Source organism: Herpailurus yagouaroundi, unplaced genomic scaffold (genome assembly GCF_014898765.1).
Source record: "Herpailurus yagouaroundi ecotype Mexico unplaced genomic scaffold, PumYag 192, whole genome shotgun sequence".
NCBI lineage: Eukaryota > Metazoa > Chordata > Mammalia > Carnivora > Felidae > Herpailurus > Herpailurus yagouaroundi.
The window spans coordinates 26037735-26055661 of NW_024412423.1; the positions used below are offsets into that span (position 1 = coordinate 26037735).

The following is a 17927-nucleotide window of genomic DNA, read 5'->3' on the forward strand; positions in this document are numbered from 1 at the left end:
TTATATTATATTATATTATATTATATTATATTATATTATATTATATTTAAAGTATCTTACAATCAAAGAAAGATGGTATTCTCTTTCTCCAGCTACTTAAAATTACTCTGTAATTGTAACTATTCTTCAACAGATACTTGGTGCTTCCCATGGACCAGGCATTGTGCAGAAAGGCTGGATGGAGGTCAGGTCCCTATCTTTCATTTAATGTTGAGAGACATTAAATAATCAGAGATAAATATGAACTAGACTGGGTTATTAAAGCAGCTTGTGCTTCTCCGTTGTAGTATTTAATAAGAAATTGAATGGAAATGGGGGGCTTCCTGGAATCACCTCTCCAAGGACAACATTTAAGTGAAGCCTGAAGGTGTATGAGGCAGGTGTGTGCAGAGTATTCTGGCAGACTGTTCCTAGAATCTTGGACTGATTGAAAAAAAAATTTTACTTTTTTTTTTTTTTTTTAAAGGTGATTTTATTAGAACACAGGGACAGGACCCGAGGGCAGAAAGAGCTGCCCTGGGGTTGTGAAGAGGGACTGGTTATATACGATAGAGTGGGGGGAGGCAAAGTCAAGAGGAAGTTTCTTTTTTTTTTTTTACAACTTTTTTTTTTTTTTTTTTTTTTTTTTTTTTTTTTTGGGGGGGGGACAGAGACAGAGCATGAACGGGGGAGGGGCAGAGAGAGAGGGAGACACAGAATCGGAAACAGGCTCCAGACTCCGAGCCATCAGCCCAGAGCCTGACGTGGGGCTCGAACTCCCGGACCGCGAGATCGTGTGACCTGGCTGAAGTCGGACGCTTAACCGGCTGCGCCACCCAGGCGCCCCTTAAGTTTTGAAATGAGTAAATGGTAGTTCATATAGGAAAATAAAGTCTAGAAAAAGTTCTTGATCTTCAATATGAACAAAGAATGTTGTCTTTAATTATAATAGAACATTTCCATCTATGTGGTAGCTGCTGAAATACTTAAACTTCTTGTTTTTCTGTATAATTCAGACTGACTCCACAATACCTGTTCCATTCAAATTCAGTAGTTCAGTATCTTTTGTATATTACTGTGGACTGTTTCCTGACACTGTCAGTGACTAAGCCAAATGACTAGGCTTCTCTGGGAAGTTGATGTGCTTTTGTTTATCTTCACATTTGCAAGTGTTCAAGTACCAGTTCTCCGTGGTACTGTACTAGGCATTCATCCATTCATTCATGCATTTGAGTGCCTCTTACATTCCAGGCTCTGGGAAACAGAGTAAAGAATAGGATATATCTTGTCTTTCACTTAAGGAATTTGTAATTAAGCTTTCAAGGGGTAGAGGTGAAGGTATATGGAAGTTAACTTTTGATAGTTACAGGGAAAAAAAATTGAACATAAAATATTACTATACAGTACTATATTTGATACTAGATTTATATAGTACATTTAATGAGTAATGTAGCAGCTTGGAGGAAAAAGGATGTCCCTGGGGAATAAAAAATATTTTTTCATTCTAAGGAACCAGCATGTGAACACTAATTTTTTAAATTGGAAGTGTTTAGTGTTGATGTGGTTTTTTAAAAAATATTTTATTTCTGGGGCGCCTGGGTGGCTCAGTTGGTTGAGCGTCCGACTTCGGTCGGCCCAGGTCATGATCTCACGGTCCGTGAGTTCGAGCCCTGCATCGCGCTCCATGCTGACAGCTCAGAGCCCGGAGCCTGTTTCAGATTCTGTGTCTCCCTCTCTCTCTGACCCTCCCCTGTTCGTGCTCTGTCTCTCTCTGTCTCAAAAATAAACATTAAAAAAAAATTTTTTTTTTTTAATTTATTTCTGAGAGAGATAGAGTAGGTGAGGGGCAGAGAGAGAGGGAGACAGAGGATCTGAAGCCGACTTTGCGCTGACAGCAGAGAGCGCAATGTGGGACCTGAACTCACAAGCTGTGAGATCATGACCTGGGCTGAAGTCAGACACTTAACTGACTGAGCCATCCAGGACCCCCTATTGATGTATTTTAAAACCATAACTGTGCTTTTGTAAGGTTAGGTTACAGTAAACTGAGGTCTAGCCTTTTAAAACTAATTTTTAAAAAATTCTTATTTTAAAGAGAGAGTGAGCGTGTACAAGTCAGGGTGAGGGGCAGAGGTAGAGAGAGTGAGAATCTTAAGCAGGCTCCATGCTCAGCAGGGAGCCCATCGTGGGGCTTGATCCCATGATCCTGGGATCACCACCTGATCCAAAATCAAGAGTCAGATGCTCCGTGGACTGAGCCACCCATTTGCCCCTGTGCTGTGTAAATTTCTGTTATGGTTTAACTTCTTTGTTTTATAGTTGTAAAACTCTGGTCTGGAGAAGTTGAAAGACTTACTTAAACTTACCTAAGAACATAATAATGAAAAAACATCAAAGGATGTTAAAACATAGGGAACCTGAGTGGCACCTAGGTGGCCTAGTTGGTTAAGCATTCGACTCTCGATTTCAGCTCAGGTCATGATCTCACGGTTCTTGAGTTCAAGCCCCGTGTCAAGCTCTGCACTGACAGTGTGGAGCCTGCTTGGGGTTCTCACTCTTTCTCTCAAAATAAATAAATAAAGTTTTTAAAAATTAAAAAAACAAAAACAAAACACAAAACTTAGAAAACCTGAGGGGTGCCTGGGTGGCCCACCTGGATGGGCGTTAGGCTCTTGATTTTGGCCCAGGTCATGATCTTGTGGTTCATGGGCTCGAGCCCTGCATGACTCTGCACTAGCAATGTGGAGCCTGCTTGGAATTCTTTCTGCCCCTCTCACTTCCCCACTCGTTCTCGCTCTCAAAATAAATAAATAAACTTAAAAAAAGCCCCACAAACCTTAGAAAACCTGAATTCTGCATTTTGTCCCTACTCATATCAGCAAGAACATAAACAGGTTATGGAATAACTGTTAGGATTCTTACGGAAACTTATGTCATTATGCTTACACATGAGATGGTTAGTTTTCAACATACGCAGCATAAAAATCTCTATCAGTTTTTTGGTAGACCGATTATTGAAGTGAGGGACATCTAGAATTCTTTACAAACTTAGAAAATAGCCATCCATGTAGACTGACATTTAGAAGAAAATCCCACTTTAGTCATTGGGATATTTCAGCTTAATAAATACCAAGTAAGTTGTATGAAACATTAACTATAGAGTTGATAAGACCCTCAAGCACTAGAACATTTTCTGGGGATATCCAAGAAACATACATCCCACATTTCTGTAGTAGAAGGTGATGATGAAAGTCTTTTTGCACTTGTAATGATTGTTGGCAAGAAATGTGCTGCTAATCTGGATCTCAAAAAGAGTTATCAAATGGTAGTGAATGAAAATTCAAATGAGGACGGTATCTGTCATGTTCATCTCCATGTTCTTAGAGGTCAGCAGGTAAATTGGTCTCCTAATTAAGCATGTTTTAGGGATAATTTTCCTTTCTCTGGATATTGATGAAGTTTGTAAGTTCTCATGTGTTGAACATTACAGTATCCTTATTTTTACATGTGTGTATGGATTGAAGAAATAATTTAAAAAACCCATACATTATGTGGGCACCTGGGTGTCTCAGTCAGTTAAGCATCTGACTTCGGCCCAGGTCATGATCATGATCTTAAGATTCGTGAGTTTGAGCCCCGCATCAGGTGACCTGCTTCAGGTGAGTCCCACTTCTCTCTGTCTCTCCCTCCCCTCCCCCTGTGGGGTTCTCTCTCTCCCCCTTTCCCTTCCTTCCTCCCTCTTTCTGCTCTTTGCTCACTTGTGCCCTCTCTCTCAAACAAATAAATGACTATACATTTTAAAAGGCATTATCAAATGGTTAAAAGTGAGGGGTGGTAATTTTTCTAGTTAAATTGAAGTGTTTAAAGATTTTTTTTTTTTTAATGTTTATTTTTGAGAGAGAGAAACAGGGAGTGAGTGGTGGAGGGGCAGAGAGAGAGGGAGACACAGAATGCAAAGCAAGCTCCAGGCTCTGAGCTGTCAGCACAGAGCCTAATGTGGGGCTCAAACTCAGTAACCATGAGATCATGACCTGAGCCAAAGTCTTAAACGCTTAACCCACTGAGGTACCCCTACACCCCAGAAATGTTTAGATAGTAGTAGGAAATGTATTTAAAAGTCCATAGAGAATTAAACTTTACTTAAATTAATTGGTATAAGGTTATGTGACTCTTTGAACTAAGAAGAGAAGTGCTTAGGAAACTTTCAGGATGTCAAAATTGTTTATGACCTCTTATCTTTAAAAATACTAGTTTTGTTATATACCTATAAACAAGAGAAGCATATAGCATCAAATAAACTTCTTCAATTGAGAACTGTTCAGTAAAATCCATAGTTGGCTCCCATAAGATCTTTATTTTAATGTTTTTTTAGATTTCAAGGAAAGTTAGAATATAAAATCTTTTTAGAAATTGAGTATTCTCAGGGTGCCTGGCTGGCTCATTTGGTGGAGTATGCAACGCTCAACCTCAGGGTCATGAATTCAAGCCCCATGTTGGTCATGGAGTCTACTTTAAAAGAAAAAGGAAAGAAATCTATCTTAACTTTAAAAGTTTCTTTTTTATTCTTTTTCCTAAATTTCTAAATAGATAGTTTATTTCTCTGTTGATCTTTCTACAGAGAAGAAGTTTGTCAGTAAATAGAAAGATTCCTTGATTTTGGGTTTTGTCCTAGCCCTATTTTCATTCCCAGTAACATGTAATTTACTGTATGATATATAAGATGGATCTGAATACTGTTTCTTTTAAGATAAAAAGCCAAAGAAATTACTGTATAGTTACAAAGCCAACTGTTAAACAAAAAACAGCATGTTATATTGGGGTATTTTTTTCTGCCAGAGTAAGTTATCTGTCTAGATCGGTGCCTTTATTAAATTTTAAGATTCAATTTCAGTTTCATCTTGATGCAGAGACATCAGATTGCATAGTTTCTGTGTTTATTCAGTCTAACTGGGTTTCCACTATTTCAGTTACCCTCTAGATGGTTACTTTTAGTACCTGTTTTAATCCAGATTTACACTCAAGACTGATAATTTCTATTTCAAATAGGCAATAAATAGACTTGTTATACAATTTAAAAGGTAAAGCAAGCTTTCCTTCCTGAAGGCAAGTACTTAATTAAGTTTTGGGGGTATTCAAAAATTATATGCAAATTTTCAACTATGTAGGGGGTTGGTGCCCCTAACACCCAAGTTCCAGGGTCAGCTGTACTGTTAACTAGTTTCTTATGTATTCATTGGAGGCATTTTATGCATATGGAAAGGTGGATGGGGGTGCTTGGTGGGCTCAGTAGGAAGAGCATGTGACTCTTGATCTCTGGGTTGTGAGTTCAAGCCTCATGTTGGGTGTAGAGATTACTTTAGAAAATAAAGTCTTTTTAAAAAAGTAAAGAGGGGCACCTAGGCGGCTTGTTTGGGTGAGTGTCACATTCTTAATTTAGGCTCAGGTTCTTGATTTGATCTCGCGGTTCACGAGCTGAAGCCCCACATTGGGCTCCAAACTGACAGCACAGAGCCTGCTTAGGATTCTCTCTTTGCTTCACTCTCTGCCCCTCACCTGCTCTTTAGAGCTCACTCGCTCGCTTGCTGTTTCTCTCTCTCTCAAAAATAAAAAAAGAAAAATGAATGGATGCATGGATATATGCTTCCTCAAAAAAAACATTGAAATATAACTTACAGTAAAATTGAGCAGTTTTAAGCATACAGTATGAGTTTTGATAAATATATACACAGTTATGCAGTCTCTCCCAAGTTTATCATACAGAACATTTCCATCACCCCCCAAATTTTCTTCATGTTCTTTTGTAGTAAGTCCGCTCCACCTCCCTCCAGCCTCTGGAACTATTTATCTGCTTTCTGACACTATAAGTTTACCTTTTCTAGAACATTGTTCAATAGAATAATATAGAATGTGGTCTTTTTATATCTGACTTCTTTCACTTAGGAGTATACTTTTCAGGTTTATACGTATCAGTACCTAAATGTCTTATTAGCTTAACTTAGAGTGAGGTTTTTAAAAATAATTCTATCATACTGGCTCATGAAATGGACTGATGGATCTTATATTCAACTTAGGTAAATCTTAGCTCTTGATGTTAAACCTTGACCTCCTTCAGGATGGAAAAAGATGACGACTTGAAAGCAAAATATTAAGGATAAAGCACAAGTAAAATTCCATTTAATGAACATGGTAGGAGTTCAGAATAATTTGTTTGGTTCAAATTCTATTTTAATAGCAATTTATTGCTATTTAAGTAAAAAAAAAAAAAAGATACCTTTTATGTTTTAAATTAAGCCAGTGTTCTTAGTTATACTAACCTGTATTAGAAACAACATTTGGCGTGGCACCTGGGGGGCTCAGTCGGTTGAGTGTCTGACTTCAGCTTAGGTCATGATCTCACAGCTCGTGGGTTCGAGCCCCGCTTCGGGCTCTGTGTTGACAGCTCAGAGCCTGGAACCTACTTCTGATTCTGTGCCTCCCTCTCTCTCTGCCCCTAACCCACTCATTCTGTCTCTGTCTCTCTCAAAAATAAATAAACAGTTAAAAAAAAAAATTTAAGAAACAACATTTGGGAATAGGAATTGTACCATAGATTTTTTTAATTGTTTATTTTTACCATTTAATTTAATTTAATTTTTAAATTTATATCCAAGTTAGCATATAGTGCAACAATGATTTCAGGAGTAGATTCCTTAGTGCCCCTTACCTTTTTAGCCCATCCCACCCTCCCATAACCCCTCCAGCAACCCACTATTTGTTCTCCATATTTAAGAGTCTCTTCTGTTTTGTCCCCCTCCCTGTTTTTATGTTATTTTTGCTTCCCTTCCATTATGCCTTTTCTGACTAATTTCGCTTAGCATAATACCCTCTAGTTCCATCCACATAGTAGATTTTTTTCTTTTTTTAAGTAATCTCTCCCCCCAGTGTGGGGCTCGAACTCACAACCTGGGGATCAAGAGTTGTGTAGTCAACTGGCTGAGCCAGCCAGGTGCCCCAGGTAGTTATTTTTTTCCTTGAGATGGGTGGGGAATTTCTGTTGCAGAGAAATATAAAAGCCAAAAATTGAGATAGGTAAGAAAGTAAATAATGTTGGGGTACCTGGGTGGCGCAGTTGGTTAAGCATCTAATTTTGGCTCGGGTCACGATCTCCCGGTTCGTGGGTTCAAACTCCTTCAGATTCTGTGTCTCCTTCTCTCTGCCCCTTCCCTACATGTACTCAGTCTCTCTCTCAAAAATAAAATCTTTCAAAAAAAAAAAGAAAGAAAGTAAATACTGTTAAATCTCTGTCTCAATCCCAGTGCTTTAAAAAAAATACAGGGTGCAGGGGCACCTGGCTGGCTCAGTCAGTTAAGCATCTGACTTCAGCTCAGATCATGATCTCACGGTTCATGAGTTCCAGTCCTGCTTCAGGGGAGTTCGTGCTCTGCTTCTGGTAAGCATGAGCCCCGCATCGGGTGAACATGAGCCCTCTTCGGATGAGTTCTGCCTCTCTCTCTGTCCCTTGTGGGATTGTCTCTCTCTTTGCCCTTGCTCACTTACGCTCTCTCTCTCAAAAAACAAAAAACCAGAAGACTACAAGGGGGGCCTGGCTGGCACAGTCAGAAGAGCATGCAACTCTTGATCTTGAAGTCTTGGGTTCAAGCCCCATGTTGGGTGTGGAGATTACCAAAAAAAATTTTTTAAATACAGAACTTTGTTTCTGTACTCTGTCCTCCAAGCTTCCAGGTAGTGTACTACAGAATAATTGTACCAAAATGACTGGTTGAATAAGTTAACTCAGAGAAAGGGAATTACAGAAATAACTAAGTGCTGCAAATTAAAAACTATATAATATTTGGAATGTTAAATCGTATCTTCATAGAACTCATTAATAAGATTCTAAGTAGTTTTTTGTAATTTAAGTATAGTTGATATGCAGTATTACGTTAGTTTCAGGGGTAGAACATAGTGATTTGACATTTATATCCATAATGAAATGCTCACTACGATAAGGGTAGTTACCATTTGTCACCATACAAAGTTATTAAAGTATTATTGGCAGTATTCCTGATTTTGTACTTCATATCCCGGTGACTTAATTTTTCTTTATAACTTAAAGTTTGTACCTTTTAATCCCCTTCACCTATTTCATCCATCTCCCCCACACCCCTTCTCTTGCAGTTACCAGTTTATTCTCTGTATTTATGAGTCTGCTTCTGTGTTGTTTTGTTTCTTCATCTGTTTTGTTTTTTAGATTCTACATTTAAGTGAAATTGTTTAGTATTTGTCTTTCTCTGTTTGATTTATTCCACTTAGCATAATACCCTCTAGGTCTATCCATGTTGTTGCAAATGACAAGATGTCATTACTTTTTGTGGTTGAGTGATACTCCATTGTGTGTATGTACGTATGTGTGTATATATACACATACATACATATATATGTATTTATGTGCCACATCAGTCTTTTACCCATTCATATGTTGATGGATACTTTGGTTGTTTCTGTATTTTGGCTGTTGTGAATAATGTTGCAGTAAACATTAGGGGAGCATGTATCATTTCGAGTTAAGTGTTTTCATTTTCTTTGAGTAAATACCCAGAAATGAAATTGCTGAATTGTATGGTATTTCTATTTTTAATTTTTTGAGGAAGCTCCATACTGTTTTTCTTAGTGGCTGCACCAGTTTACATTCAGTCCCACCAGCAGTGCATCCTTTTCTCTGCATCCTCACTAGCACTTGTTATGCCTTGTCTTTTTTTTAATTTTATTTTATTTTTTATTTTTTTTTAATTTACATCCAAATTAGTTAGCATATAGTGAAACAACTTGTTATGCCTTGTCTTTTCAATACCAGCCTTTCTGACAGGTGTGAGGTGATAGCTCATTGTGGTTTTGGTTTGCATTTCCCTGATGATTAGTGATATTGAACATCTTTTCATGTGTCTTTTGACCATTTGTATATCTTGTTTGGAAAAATGTCTATTCAGGTCCTCTGCCCATTTTTAAATCAGATTGGGGCTTTTGGTGTTGAGTTGTAGGAGGTTATATACATAGAGATATAATATATATTATGTATATCTATATAGAGATATATATTATCTATATATCGGTATGGATAATCCCTTATTAGATCAATCATTTGCAAATCTTCTCATATTCAGTAGGTTGCCTTTTTTTGTTGTTGATAGTTTCCTTTGCTGTATAAAAGCTTTTAGTTTGATATAGTTGCTTTTGTTGGTCTTGCCTGAAGATACAGGTCCAAAAAAATATTGCTAAGACAGATATCTAGGAGTTTACTGCCTATGTTTTCTTTTAGGAGTTTTGTAGTTTCAGGTCTTACATTTTTAAGTCTTTAATCCATTTTGAGTTTATTTTTGTGTATGGTGTAAGAAAGTGGTCCAATTTCATTCTTTTGCACGTAGCTGCCAAGTTTTCCATTTATTGAAGAAACTGTCTTTTCCTCATTGTATATTCTTGCCTCCTTTGTCATAGATTAATTGACCACATAAACATGAGTTTAATTCTAGCTCTGAATAGTTTTTATTGTGCTTTTTTTTTTAATGTTTATTTATTTTTTGAGAGAGAGAGCGCGAACAAGCCGGGGAGCCCGCGCAAAGAGAGAGGGAGAGAGAAATCCCAAGCAGGCTCTGTGCTATCAGCATAGAGCCCCAGGTGGGGCTCAAACTCACAAATTGTGAGATAGTGACCTGAGCTGAAATCAAGAGTCAGACGCTTAATCAACTGAGCCACCCAGCCACCCGTATTGTACTTTTAAAATACTAAATTTTACTATTTTTACTGTAGTTGTTTAAAAATATAATCAGGGGCGCCTGGCTGGCTCAGTTGGAGAAGCAACTTGCTATCAGGGTTGTTAGTTTAAGCCCTACGTTGAATGTAGAGATAACTTAAAAAAATTTTTTTTTAATTAAAAACATAATCTAAAACTATCCCTTGTTATAAATCTCAAATGCCAAGCCAAGAGGAAAAGGAATAGAGTATGATTTCCTGCCTTGTGGTTTTTTTAGGAATCCCCACCTAGTAATGAATCTTAAGTTGGTGGGTTCTTCATGGGAAAGTAGCTAAGCAGCTGGCATCTGGTTGTAGAGCATTACTATAGGTAGATCTGTCTCTGATTACAAAATTTTATGATGGACTTTCTTATTTTAGCCTTTTTAATACATCCAGCGTTTTCATTATATCCCTTTTTAAGTTTTTTCAACTGCCTTTGGAACCCTGGTTGTCTATATCAGCTAAAAACCTATCAGTGTCTCGTCAGATGGTCCCATGTCATTTGAAACATTTATGACTTCCAGAGCTTGTCCCAAGTGTAACCTAATAGTTTTGAGATACAAAAACTGGTATTGAAACTTCTTTTTTGAAAACTAATAAATTACATTTTTACCTTAAAACACTTTTTGTAGTTCTTTAGTATACAATACATATTTACTTTCCTTATATTTACTTACTGAACTGTGAACAAGGCAAAAATGATCCACTTTTTAAACATACATTTGTATTCAAGAATCCCATATACTTTAACCTAAAGATTCACGGATCTATCCTTCTCTGACTTTGAAGGATTGTTCAAAGCTTCACTAGTGGGATAGAGAATATTGGTATGAGTGAAAATTTTATTAATTGGTAAAAGTTACGTATATATTGAATACATTTCCTTTCTTTCTATTTTTTTAAGGAATTGAATGACCTGGCACGGGACCCCCCAGCACAGTGTTCAGCAGGTCCTGTTGGAGACGATAGTAAGTATTTAAAAAGAATGATAAAATGGCTCCTGTCTGGCTCACTTGGTAGAGCATGAAACTCTTGATCTCAGGGTAGTGAGTTCCAGCTCTATGTTGAGTGTACAGTCTCGACTTAAAAATATAAAAAATAAAAAAATAAAAATAAAGGGAATGATGAAATGCAACTGCATAACCATCTGCCTGCCTCTAGGGAACTGTGGGACTAATGAATAATATCTCTCTCAAGGTTATTTTGTGTGAAGAGATAATTATGCTGTAGGGAAGAGGCAGTGTTTACACTTACTTGTCTGCAAAAGATGCAGTTCTATGTGTATCTCATCAATTTCTATAGTATTCATTTTGAAACTTTTGAACCTTTTCTGCCAGATATTGCCTGTATAGTTGTTCTGGCCCCTTCCTACCTCTATCCTTCAACCCTTCTGGGTATTTTGCTGGGGTAAAATATTTGAGGTTTTACTTATATCTAGCCTTTACTCTTTAAGATAATCCTAAGGATGAGGGGGGATAGTGGGGGGGGGGTGTGTGTCTGTCTGTCTGTCTTTGTCTTTCAACTGGCTCATACTTGTGAAGACAGGTACAATTTGTTTATTTTTAATGTCCAGTTTATCAATTTAATCCTGTCTAAAATAATTTATTAGGCCTTATCATACATGTTGGATAATAATTTTCCTTTTGTTTCACTTTGTGTCACCACAGCTTGCCCCCCCTTATACCATCTTCTAACTTTGTTTAAAAGGAGAATATATGGGGGGGGGGCAGGGCAGAGAGAGAGAGAGGGAGGACAGAGCATCTGAAGTGGGCTCCGAGCTGTCAGCAGCAAGCCTGATGTGGGGCTCGAACTCACAGTGAGATCATGATCTGGGCCACAGTCAAAATGCTCAACCAACTGAGCCACCCAGGTGTCCCTAAAAGGAGGATATTTGAACCAGACTGTACTTTACGGCACAAAACTAATTGATAAAAGAGTATAATATTTAGCAAATAGGAGAAAAGAGCATATTTGAAAACAATTTTTTAAGACAAGTGTATACATTAAAACAAAAAAATAAATGAGGTTATATTGGCTTATGTTTAAAATCTTTTCCTGATTTTGCTTAAGAATTTTGGTTTTGGGGGTGCCTGAGTGGTTCAGTCTGTTAAGCATCCAACTCTTGATTTTGGCTCATGTCATGATCTCATGATACGTGGAATCGAGCCCTACATCGGGCTGTGCACTGACAAATAGGAGCCTGTTTGGGATTCTCTCTGTGCCCCTCCACTGCATATGTACTCTCTCTCTCTCTCAAAGTAAATAACCATTGGGGCGCCTGGGTGGCGCAGTCGGTTAGGCGTCCGACTTCAGCCAGGTCACGATCTCGCGGTCCCTGAGTTCGAGCCCCGCGTCGGGCTCTGGGCTGATGGCTCAGAGCCTGGAGCCTGTTTCCGATTCTGTGTCTCCCTCTCTCTCTGCCCCTCCCCCGTTCATGCTCTGTCTCTCTCTGTCCCAAAAATAAATAAAAAACGATGAAAATAAATAACCATTAAAAAAAAAAAAAAAAAGAATGTTGGTTTTAGCTTGCTAAACTTAAGAATCAAAACAAGGCCCTGGGGCTCCTGTGTGACTCAGTTTGTTAAGTGTATGACTTTGGCTCAGGTCATGATCTTCTGGTTTGTGAGTTAAAGCCCCACATTGGGCTCTGTGCTAATAGCTCAGAACGTGGAGCCTGCTTCAGTTTCTGTGTCTCCCCCTCTCTTTGCCGCTTCCCCACTTGTGCTCGGTCTCTCTTTCTCTCTCAAAAATGAATAAAAATTTTAAAAAATCAAATAGGAATCAAAGCAAGGCCCTTTTACAGGGATTGCTTTACATATAAAATAGATGAGGAATGCCTGGATGGCTCAGTCAGTTAAGTGTCTTGACTTGGGCTCAGGTCATGATTTTGAGATTCATGATTTTGAGCCCTGCATCAGGCTCTCTGCTATCAGCACAGAGCCTGCTTCAGATTCTTTGTTTCCCTCTCTCTCTGTCTTTCCACTGCTCTAGTGCATGTGCTCTCTCTCAAAAATAAATAAACATTTTTAAGAAGCCAGATATGGTATAAATTATAAAAGGAGTACATGTGATGAAAAATCCCATTTACATTATTCTGTTCAGATTGGTCCGTTATGAGTAACTATAGTGTTTGATACCAAACAGGATAGGCCAAGTACTTAAACATGCATTATCTCAGTTAAGCCTCACAGTAGTTCTTTTGGGTGAGTGGAGTAGAAATTGTAAACTACTTTAGAGAAGAATATAGTGAAAAGACTCACGGTGGTGTCCAAAGTGGACTCATTCTCAAGTTTTTTGATACTGGTTTTGTCATTCGTGGTATCATACACTCCACCTGCATCAGTGTGGTATTTGAGTTGAAAAAGTGGTTTTATTTCAGCAAAATTCCTCGAAGTTGAGAGTGGCTGATCTTTTCATTAAAAGTGTTTGAACTCTGGGGCATAGAATTCATTTTTGAAGTTGTCTTCAGTATGCTGAAGTAATTTCCCTTTGCTCTGCATAGTATTATCACATTCCTTTCTCAGAAAAGTTATCTTAGAGAGTTAAATAAAACTCCCCAAAGCATAAGCAATAAAAGAAAAAATAGGTGATTTTACATTTAATGAAGTCTAATTTAGGTGCTGCAAATAATACCATTAAGAAAAAGAATGAAAAAAAAAGAATGAGAAAATTTGTGCAAATCATCTCTCTGATAAGGAAATTTATTCAAAATTATTTTAAAAAATCTTTATAACTCAACAATATAAAGATAAATAGCCCATTTCTGTTTTTAATGACTAAAGGATCTGCATAGACTTGTCTCTAAAAAGAATTTACAAACGGCCAATAAGCACCTAGAAAAGATGCTCAGTATCATTAGTCATCAGGGAAATGGAAATCACATCCATAATAAACTAACACTTCACACCTTCTAGTATGGGTAGAATCAGCGAGTCAAATAATAAGTGTTGATGAGATTGTGGAGAAATTGGAACCTAAATATCTTGCTGGTAATAATGTAAAATGGTACAGTTCAAAAATATGGTCGTTCTTCTAAAAGTTAAACATAGACTTATATGTGAGTTCACTCATTGGTTTATATCGAGGAGAAATGAAAACATGTCCACACAAAAACTTGTGCATGAATGTTCGTAGAAGCAGTAGCTGTAATAGCCAAAAGGTGGTAACAATCCAAATGCCCACCAGCTGATGAAGGCATAAATAGAATGTATGTCCATACAATGGAATATTCCATGTCAATAAAGAGGGAGTACTGATGTGTACTACAACATAGATGAGCCTTAAAAACATGCTGAGAGATGCTTGACTGGTTCACTCAGTTGGCTGTCCAACTCTTGATATTGGCTCAGGTCATGATCTCACAGTTCGTGGGATTGAGCCCCATGTTGGGCTCTGCCCTGACAGCATAAAGCCTTCTTGGGATTTCCTCTCTCTCTCTCTCTCTCTCTCTCTCTCTCTCTCTGCCCCTCTCCCGCTGACATGTGTGTGCACGCACGCTCTCTCAAAATAGATAAACACTAAAAAAAATTTTTTAATAAAGGAAAACATAGTGAGAGAAGCCAGATATAAAAGACCACATAATGTATGGTTCTATTTTTATGAAATATAGATCCATAAGGACAGAAAATAGATAATGGTTGCATAGAACTAGAGATCTGGGGGAAATGTGGAGTGATTGCATATGGATATGGGTTTCTTTTGGGGATGATGAAAATGTTCTAAAATTGATTGTAGTGATGATTGCACAACTCTGTGAATATCCTGAACAACACTGGATTGTAAACTTTTAGTGGAAGAATTTTATGATATACGGATTATCTCTCTATAGCTGTTTAAAACGTAATAACCTCTCCCTTAACTCCTAACCACCCTTTTCAGGTGACTTGGGTCACCTGCTGCTAAACTATTAATAGTGCCTACCTTCTAAGAGAATAAGGAAAATCTCATTAGGGACAGAATAACTTCCTTACACTTGGTCATCTAGATAGTCTGCTGATATTACATTTAAAACTTAGGGACTGTTTGTGGGGCGCCTGGGTGGCGCAGCCGGTTAAGCGTCCGACTTCAGCCAGGTCACGATCTCGCGGTCCGTGAGTTCGAGCCCCGCGTCGGGCTCTGGGCTGATGGCTCAGAGCCTGGAGCCTGTTTCCGATTCTGTGTCTCCCTCTCTCTCTGCCCCTCGCCCGTTCATGCTCTGTCTCTCTCTGTCCCAAAAATAAATAAACGTTGAAAAAATAAAAATAAAAAAATAAAACTTAGGGACTGTTTGAAAACAGTTGAGATAAATTATTGTCAAAAAGTCCTGATCAAGTCTTCCTGATGAATTGTATAAGGATAAAATAAAGTGTAACTGTGTAGCTAAATATTAGAAGGAGGCAGAATTTAATCTTAGGAAGAAAGAAACTGTTGGTCACAACAAAACTTTCTGAGCTCCTTTTGACTATTCTAGCAGTCAAATCCCTCAGCACCATATTATTGATATTTAGTGTAAGAATGAAGTCTTTTATTTTATATTCAGAATAATATAAGGACGCCTCGCTGGCTCAGGTGATAGCACATGTGACTTTTTTTTTTTTTTTTCTTAATGTTTATCTGTTTTTGAGAGACAGAGAGCTAGTCGGGAAGGGGCAGAGAGAGAGAGGGAAACATAGAATCTGAAGCAAGCTCCAGACTCCAAGCTGTCAGCCCACAGCCTGATGCGGGGCTCAAACTCAAGACCTGTGAGATCATGACCTGAACCAAAGTCAGATGCTTAACTGACTGAGCCACCCAGGTGCCCTGAGAGCATGTGACTCTTGGGGTTGTGAGTTCAAGCCCCATGTTGGGCATAGAAATTGCTTTTAAGAAGGTACCTGGGTGGCACAGTGAGTTAAGCTTCGACTCTTGATTTCAGCTCAGGTCATGATCTCAATGATTCATGGCATCAGGCCTTGAGTTGGGCTCTGTGCAAAGCCTGCTTGGGATTCTCTCTCCTCTCTCTCCGCCTCTCCTTCCCTCACGTGCACACAAGTACCTGCGTGCGCGCTCTCTCTCTCTCTCTCTCTCTCTCTCAAAATGAATAAACTTTTAAAAACAGAAATAGGAGCACCTGAGTGGTTCAGTCAGTTAAGCATCTGATTCTTGATTTTGGCTCAGGTCATAATCTCACAGTTCATGGGTTTGAGCCCTGCATCAGCCTCTGTGCTAATAGTGCAGACAGAGCCTGCTTGGGATTCTCTCTCTCCCTCTCTGTTCCTTCCCTGTTCCTGTGTGCTCGCTCTCTCTCAAAATAAATAAATAAAAACATGAAAAAAAGAAGATAAATTTAAGAATGAACTTTAATAATACAGTGCTTTAGTTTTTAAATACCCATATTTAATGTACCATTACATTTTTTCCATTTTTGTGCAAAGATCTGGTGAGCAGAAACAAGTATACTTCCTGAAGGAAAAAGTGAGGCAAAGATTTATTGGTCATATAATCTGTTTCATTTACTTTTGTTTTGAGCTTCTCTTTAAAAAAAAAAAAAAAAAAAGATTTTATTTATTTATTTCAAGTTGTTTTTGTTTTTGTTTTTGTTTTTGTTTTTTTTGAGAGAGAGCACAGGCAGGGGAAGAGCAGAGAGAAAAGGAGACAGAATCCCAAGTAGGCTCTGCATGGGCTCGAACCCACAAAAACTGTGCGATTATGATCTGAGCCAAGATCAAGAGTCGGAACCTTAACCCACTGCACCACCCAGGTCCCCCTTTTGTTTTGACCTCTTGGTGAATGTGACTCTCTGGAGATCTGTACTTGAATTCAAATGTGGGTCTCTTGAGTTTCATTCTCAAACTGTAACAGATATTCTTGGTTATGTTTTTTAGCCTTAAAGCTTCATCTTTGGGGTGCCTGGGTGGCTCAGTTTGTTAATCCTCTGACTTTGGCTCAGGTCATGATCTCACGGTCAGTGAGTTCGAGCTCTGAGTCGGGCTGTGTGCTGACAGCTCAAAGACTGGAGCCTGATTCAGATTCTGTTTTGCCCTCTCTGTCTGCCCCTCCCATGCTCACGCTCTCTCTCAAAAATAAACATTAAAAATTAAAAAAAAAAAAAAGTTTCATCTTCGAGTATTCTAAAGAGTAATCAATGAGATGTGAACTTAACATTTAAACTCTCACGAAAGAGGTTGTAGCTTTTAGTTTGTGTAATTTGGTTTTCAGCATCAAACCAGGATGGTAGTGGGAGTTTTTTTGTTTTTGCTTGTTTTAGACTATCAAAACTTTTTAATTCATTACCATGAGTTTTTTGTTTTTTTTTTTAATGTGTATTTATTTTTGAGAGAGAGAGCCTGCATGCAAGCAGGGAAGGGCAGAGAGAGAAGGGAACAGAGGCTCGATCCCAAGTGGGCTCTCAAGATGCTGACAGCAGGTAGCCCCATGTGGGACTCAAACTCACAAACTGGAGATCATGACCTGAACCTAAGTCAGACACTTAACCAACTGACCACCCAGGCTCCCCGTGAATTTTTATTTTTATTTTCTTTTTAGTTTTTTTTTTTTTTAATGTTTATTTATTTTTGAGACAGAGACAGAGCATGAACAGGGGAGGGTCAGAGAGAGAGGGAGATACAGGATCCGAAACAGGCTCCAGGCTCCGAGCTGTCAGCACAGAGCCCGACGCGGGGCTCGAACTCGCAGACTGCGAGATCACGACCCGAGCCGAAGCCGGACGCTTAACCGACTGAGCCACAGGCGCCCCATGAATTTTTAGTTTTAACAACTGCTAAAATTGATCCTTAAATGAAAGGTTTTTGAAATCTAGACATTCATGTAAGATACAGCAATATTTTATGCTTATGGCCGAATATTTTACCCCGAACTATTTCTAGAGAGTTCTATTACTTGGAAACTGTAGTGATTTTTTTATTTTATTTATTTTATTTATTTTTTATTTTTTTATTTTTTAACATTTATTTATTTTTGAGACAGAGTGAGACAGAGCATGAATGGGGGGAGGGCCAGAGAGAGAGGGAGACACAGAATCTGAAGCAGGCTCCAGGCTCTGAGCTGTCGGCAGAGAGCCTGATGCGGGGCTCAAACTCACGGACCGTGAGATCGTGACCTGAGCGAAGTCGGACGCTCAACCGACTGAGCCACCCAGGCGCCCCTGTAGTGATTTTTTTTAAGTATTTATTTATTTATTTGTTTGTTTATTTATTTATTTG

General features: G+C 38.4%; 1 protein-coding gene across 2 annotated transcripts in view; it reads left to right on the forward strand.

Moving 5' to 3' along the window:
• UBE2D2 (ubiquitin conjugating enzyme E2 D2) overlaps positions 1–17927 on the forward strand; it is a 56689-nt gene that overhangs the window by 27111 nt on the left and 11651 nt on the right. The window contains exons 1-2 of one of the 2 annotated variants that reach the window (XM_040444647.1): positions 164–184; positions 10652–10715. In XM_040444647.1, the coding sequence (XP_040300581.1) occupies positions 179–184; positions 10652–10715 (70 nt within the window). In that variant the 5' untranslated portion in view covers positions 164–178. Of the gene's footprint in view, positions 1–163; positions 185–10651; positions 10716–17927 lie in introns of those variants that run through there. The other variant, XM_040444646.1, reaches the window with a different exon arrangement.